A 6,274-nucleotide genomic window follows, 5' to 3' on the forward strand; every position below is an offset into this window, starting at 1 on the left:
GAGGACAGAATATTTTTGCAAGAGGATAATAATTTGCTCTGGACAGAAAATCCATAGTGCATTTCAACTCATGCTGTAAACCACAGAATAGGAGGAAGGGGGAATTCAATTTGGAAAAATGACCCAGGAAGAGTCAGAAAGAGTCACGTCAGTGTTTGCAATTTGTATCCACCAGTGCATTGCTGTTGGTCTTTGCAGCCTTTCTAAACTGAAAAAAAAAACACCAGCAACTGGATACTCCACAAAGCAGGGTGTTCTTCTTGCAGACTCTACCATAAATTACATTACCTGAGGTGGGGAGAGGGGACTGCAAAGCACAACCAGAAGCACTATGCCTAGGCTGTCGTTTGTGTGTAGAATTTTATTTGCTACCACTGATCAATGGAACTGGCTACCTGTTTTCCAAAATAAGTGTTCTCCTGGTGTATTTATAAAGCATAGGCCATAACAAAGGCCTAAACTAAATGAGAGGAGAAAGACCCTGAATTAAGATATTTTACATTTTTAACATAAAACTAGTAAGAAGCCCAAGGAGACTGATTGGAAGTGAAGCAGGATTACTGAATGGGAGAGAGTTTAAACTTTTCTTCTCATGCCTATTCTACAATCTAAGCAGCTCCTCCAAAGCTACAAGTAACTCTCCACAGGGAGAGGGGAAAGGCAGAAAGTATTTACTTTTTCTTTTCCTCTATGCAGAATTAATCGTAGTTTCAGATGGGTGTTTTAAATCATGAAGCAAGCAAAAGAGAAAAAGATCAAATTGTCTCACCCTACCACCCTTTTATAATCTTCCAAGCAGTCAACTGAGGCCACTTAAAAAAAAAACCCTGCAGAAAATCCTAATCACAAATCTTTTTGATTCTCATTTGGCCCAGAGATATACTGAAGCAATTGGCCTACCCAGGTGTCCATCCAACCTTCCTCCACGGCATCTCCATAATATCTCCGACATCTATGAAAAAATAGAATGTTATTAAGAATACAAAAAAAGCTGACTGGAACAAGAAAAAAATTTCTACCAATTTTGGCTTACCTTCAACTCGGTACACTTCACATTCTGTAAGAACCAGGTCATTCCCATGCAAGTCTTCCGCTTGGAAAGTGTAGGAGGCAACATCTGGATTGGTGGCAACAGCTGCTTTATTTTCTGACAACAATACAAGTGAGCCAGCTCCAAAATAAGGACCATGTTCACTGTTGTCATATACAGCTTGTTGGGCAGTTTTGACTGGGATTTTTAATGGGCTGGATCCATTCTCTTTCCCCTTCAATCGAAACAGAAAAGCTTTCTCATCATTTAGATATGCCCCAGAGGAACTGTAACTCTGAGCAGTAAAACCTCCAAAAATATAACCACTTGCATTGTATGCCACGACCACAGTTGGGCCTTGTAGGTTGCATATATAATGGAATGTGTTAATATTGAAACCATGAACACTGCCCTTGTAGAGAAGGCTTATGTGCTTGCTTCCCAAGAGACGCAGCAACAGCACTTCCTCCTGCTTGGTTAAGTGGGACTTGACAGCAGCCATTCTGAATCTAAAAAGAGGTTACAAAGAATTCCTGTCAGATTTTGTATACCTGCAACCTAAATTTTCTTTCTCAACCAGAAGATTTAGTTTCATTTCAGGCTTATACACATCATCACCGAAATATTCATTGAAAAGACAACTAGGGGGAACATGAAATCAGCTCTATGTATTTACTACCGGTTAAGTTTTTATCTTCTAAAAGGCTCAGGTTTCCCCCTTTACTATTTTGTTCTCACAACAACCCAATAAGGTGGGCAAAAATGAGACAGATGGATTGGCCCAAAAGGTCACTGAGCTTAGTGGAGATTTGAAAAACAGGACCCTGCAGTATATCAGACAGTTAAACCACTGCACTACATTGCCATTGTCTGAAAGGATGTCTGTTGCAAGAAGCATTGTTCTCTGTATCATGGCTGCTGGGAGGACTCTGTTGCTGTCCGAGGGTGGACCCCTTTTGTGCGAACCCTTTACCAATAACACACACCACTCCATTGCTGGAGTAACAAATTGGCCATAGCCATTTTATTGAGCAGAAGCGTGAGGCTAAGAATGGGTCTGGTCATGCGGAGGACGCGCTGAAGCTCTCTACTGGGGCCGGGCGCCCACGATACCACGAGCCAGCTCAACTACAGGAGCTCTGCAGGCCCGGAGGGCCGCTCCTGGCAAGAGGTGTTCCCCCTTGGCCCTGTTTGGCAGGGCAGTCGTTTCTTGCCGCTGTCGCCGTTCCCAAGGGGAAGGCCTAGCTCCCTAGCTCCCTTCCCCTTGCCCTTCCAGATCAAAACCCATGCGCCAAGCCGCCAATGTATCTGGGCTATGACAAAATAAAAATGCCTTAACAATTAAGAAAAGTAGGGAGGGGTGGGCGGGCAAATCGCAGCCGGTGAGCACAGCACATGGCTGGCACAAAGAAGGGTGAGCCTCTTTAAAGTCTCGGTTCACTCCTCCTTTCTCTGGTGATGCCAGCCCTTGCCAGGCATGGCTCCCTTTCCATTTCCGCCCCTACTTGGGTGGCATCTGCTGGTTTTGCCTCACCCCACCCCGACAGCAACCTCAGCCCGTCGGAGAACACGCCCTGCAAGTAGCGGGGTGGGGAAAAACAGGGCCCCACTGACCCCTGCACTGGAGTGAGCTGGGGGGCCCTGTACCTGCCCGGCTGGCAGCAACGGACCATGCACCCCACCAGCAGCAGGGCGTGGAAAACAAGGCCCACTCGCTCACGCAATGGGGTGAGCAAGCAGGGAGGCCACCCGCTGCCCGGCCAGCCACCAGTGGCAGGAACAAATGCCCTGCAGGCAGTAGGGTGGGAAAAACAAGGCCCCGCTCACCCCCCCCCAGGTGAGGAAGGGGGGAGGCTGCATGCCTGCCCGGCCGGCTGGCAGAGTCATTAGTGCACACCCCTGCAATGGGGCGAGCAAGGAGGAAGGTAGCCCACCTTCCTGGCCGGCGGCATCCAGAGCACATGCCCTGCAGGTAGCTGGGGCAGGAAAACAAGGCCCCACTCGCCCCCACAATAGGGCAAGTGAGGGGGCACACGCCTGCCCAGCTGGCGGCAGCAGGGCGGGAAAACAAGGCCCACTTGCCCCTTCATGGGAGGGGAGGGGACCGCAGGCCTGCTTGGCCAGCGGCGTCAGGGGCATGTGCCCAGGAGGCTACTGGATGGCAAAACAAGCCCCTGCTCGCCCCACAAGAGAGGAGGACACGAGCCTGCCCAGTTGGCAGCGTCAGAGAACACGCCCTGCAGGCAGCAGGGCAGGGGAAAACAGGGCCCCCACCAGCCCCTGCACTGGAGCAAGCATTGGGGGGGGGTGTACCTGCCCGGCTGGTGGCAACAGACCATGCGCCCGCCAGTAGCAGGGCGGGGAAAACAAGGCCCCCTCACTCCCGCAACGGGGTGAGCGAGCAGGGGGCCAGCCGCCGGCAGCAGGGGGCCAGCCGGCGAGCAGGGGGCCAGCCTACCCTGCAGTCAGTAGGATGGGAAAAACAAGGCCCCCGTTCACCCCCGCCCCAGGACGAGCTGGGAGAGGCCCGCAGAGGGGCAAGCGAGTTGGGCGGGGAACAGGGCAAGCCTGACCAGGGTGGCCGCCGAAAGAGATGCCTATTTAAAGGCACACTTTAACCTGGGTCAGCCTCCTAAACGTTTGGGAAATCCGCTCCTGTCAGAACATTAGTTCACCAAGCAAAAGCATTCCTTCATTTCTCTGCTAACCATATCTTCCCCGTTGGGAGAGTATTCAATGTCTACAACTTCATCATGAAACTTTAGATGCTGGCGAACCCAGGGCCGTGTTGGTTGTGAGGGGGGAAGGGGCAAGGAGACGGCAAGCCCCCCTCCCCCCCAGTCTCCCACAGGAGAGAAAGAGGGGATAAATCCCAACTCCTCTTCTTCCTCTTATCAAAATTCCTACCAATATTACATTGGCAACATGTCCACTTGTGGAAAATCATTCTACTGCTGGACCTCCCCAGTTGGAAAAGAAAATTAATTGTCCAAGAGGAAGGAAGGCATTGCTGGCCAAAACCTGCCTCAGCAAACCCAAATTATTGTTGCCTCCTGCAGACCAGGGAAGAAAAAGTCGAATGAGTGGGTTAACTGGAAAGTCAGGGATCTATGCTGCAAGCAGCCAAGTCCACTTTCAGACAACTATGTCTTTTTCCATATGTGCATGAAAAAAGGCGCTGGAGTCCCCAAAGTGGGAGACCTACAAAGGTGGCTTGTGACTGCCTACCTTTGCATAGCGACAGAATAATTCCTAGATCCAGAAATCCAGAATAATTCCTACATCCAAAAATGTACCAGGGTGGACGCTGCTTAGCCTCAAAGACCTGAAAGGATCTGATTTGCCTGGGCCAGCCAAGCCACAGGCAATCTTATGTGTCTGTACCCTATGGCCTTTGAGGTCACCAAACAAGAGCCGTGCTGCTTTCTGGGGGCTGGATATCTCATCCTTCCCGATAGGGGATAAGAGCAGCCAGCCGCCAGCAAGGGAGAGTGGGGAAAATCCTCGCAGCGTCTGGGGCCAGCCGCATCTGGGGAAACCTCTCTCCTGCAGGGAAGGGTTGAAAGCGGCACCCAGCTCGGCCAGGGCTGCTGAAGCTGCGTTCCCTCTGCCCAGCAAGGGAACTTGAGGGAAATTCCCATGGCGGCCAGAGCCCGGGGAAAATGAAAGTGATGCTCGCCCCGGCTGGGACCGGCCCGAACGTGCTCACCCCGCTCTAGCGGGAAAGGCAAGACGATATCATTGAAGAAAACTCAGGCGCCCCCAACCGGAACGGAGGCCCTAGCACGCCCAATCCCACAAGCTTCATTCCTCGGGAAAAAAATACCTACGCAACAGCTTGCGTGCAGAGTATCTGCAAATCATCCCAAATCGCAGCCGGTGGCTGGCACAAAGGAGGGCGAGCCTCTTTAAAGTCTCGGTTCGCTCCTCCTTTCTCCGGTGATGCCAGCCGTTGCCAGGCATGGTTCTCTTTCCATTTCTGCCCCTACTTGGGCGGCATCTGCTGGTTTCGCCTCACCCCCACAGCAACCTCAGCCCGGGGTGATTCCCAGCTTTCTTTGGCCACAAGAACTGCCCTTTATTTGTTTCCACGAGTCAGTGTTGTAGTAGTTAGAAAGGTAGGCTGCCCGCTCAGAGAGAAGGGAAGCGGTGAAGGCGCCCCTCCAGCCGCTTCCCTTCTTCTCCAAGCGGGGGCTGTCCGCTTCCTTTCTTGTCGGAGTGGGCTGCCCACTCAGAGGGAAGGGAAGCTTCGAAGGCTGCCGCCACTGGCACTCCGCTGGCAAAGGTAAATGGGGCGGGGGCACCCAGAGCAGGTTATGCCTCCGGGTGCCATTTTACCCTGGTACTCCTCTGCAAGTGGGCATCTGGTCCTGCAAAGAGCGGCGTCCCGTCTCCGATTCTAAACAGGGTCTGAAAAGCTCCAGACTTCGCTTAGGAAGTCCAAATGCAAAACTTTTTCCGCGTTGCCTCTGTTCAGTATACTTACGTTCACCCGTCCTCTGTGCCGTCTCCCGATTTTTCTAGCTTTCAGCTATGTCTTTAGGCAGAAGCGAAAGCGAAAGGAAAGACCTGGAATGCAGAAACACACTTGTTTGAGGGAAATGGTGTCACACAGACAGAAAGTGGAGGGCGGGGAAGGGGGTAAAGAATGGAAATTCCCACGTTTCCCGAAAATGACATTCAGCGGGTCCCCCACCCCCAAAAGCGTTTCCTATAACTATATGCTAATCTTTCCCTTCCTGCTTTTCCTTAGCCCTTGTTCTTTTAAAAAAGTAAATAATAAACTTTATGTTATCTTTATAGGCAGTCTTTAGCCGTAAAATAAACTCTATCCCTTGCATGCTACGAGACTCCTTGCGACTCTCCCTTAGGGAAAAAGGTAAAATGCGGATCTACACAGATCCTCATGGATCCTTCACTTTTTAATGGAGAAGTCCCCCCAAAACAGTTTCAAATCACATGTGGAAGTCAGGACTATGGGCTGGACTGTAAAAAAATGTGGACCCAACACTTCGTGGCACAGCAACAGCATAAAAACATGGATCAGAGGCATGGAGCCTCATGAATTCTCATGATTTTCTCACTGAAATGAAATGAAACTACTATGATATGTAGAGCATGTCTCAGTCTATAGACAGAAACAAAATAGATCCTCTTGGATCCTCATGATTTTTGCATTAGGTAACCCCTGAATCACCATCACATCACAACTGATGTCCCTAGCCATAGATATGAACATGACAA

General features: G+C 50.7%; 1 protein-coding gene across 2 annotated transcripts in view; it reads right to left on the reverse strand.

Moving 5' to 3' along the window:
* The window catches only part of IFI44L (interferon induced protein 44 like), a 30,517-nt gene extending 24,880 nt beyond the window's left edge, over nt 1–5,637 (reverse strand). For both annotated transcript variants that reach the window (XM_048496874.1, XM_048496873.1), the window contains exons 1-3: nt 5,517–5,637; nt 1,034–1,539; nt 901–952 (exon numbers count right to left, since the gene is read on the reverse strand). In XM_048496874.1, coding sequence (XP_048352831.1) covers nt 901–952; nt 1,034–1,532 — 551 coding nt within the window. In that variant the 5' untranslated portion in view covers nt 1,533–1,539; nt 5,517–5,637. The remainder of the gene's footprint in view (nt 1–900; nt 953–1,033; nt 1,540–5,516) is intronic.
* Nucleotides 5,638–6,274: the final 637 nt, after the last annotated feature.

This window comes from Sphaerodactylus townsendi, linkage group LG05 (genome assembly GCF_021028975.2).
Source record: "Sphaerodactylus townsendi isolate TG3544 linkage group LG05, MPM_Stown_v2.3, whole genome shotgun sequence".
Taxonomy (NCBI): Eukaryota; Metazoa; Chordata; class Lepidosauria; order Squamata; family Sphaerodactylidae; genus Sphaerodactylus; species Sphaerodactylus townsendi.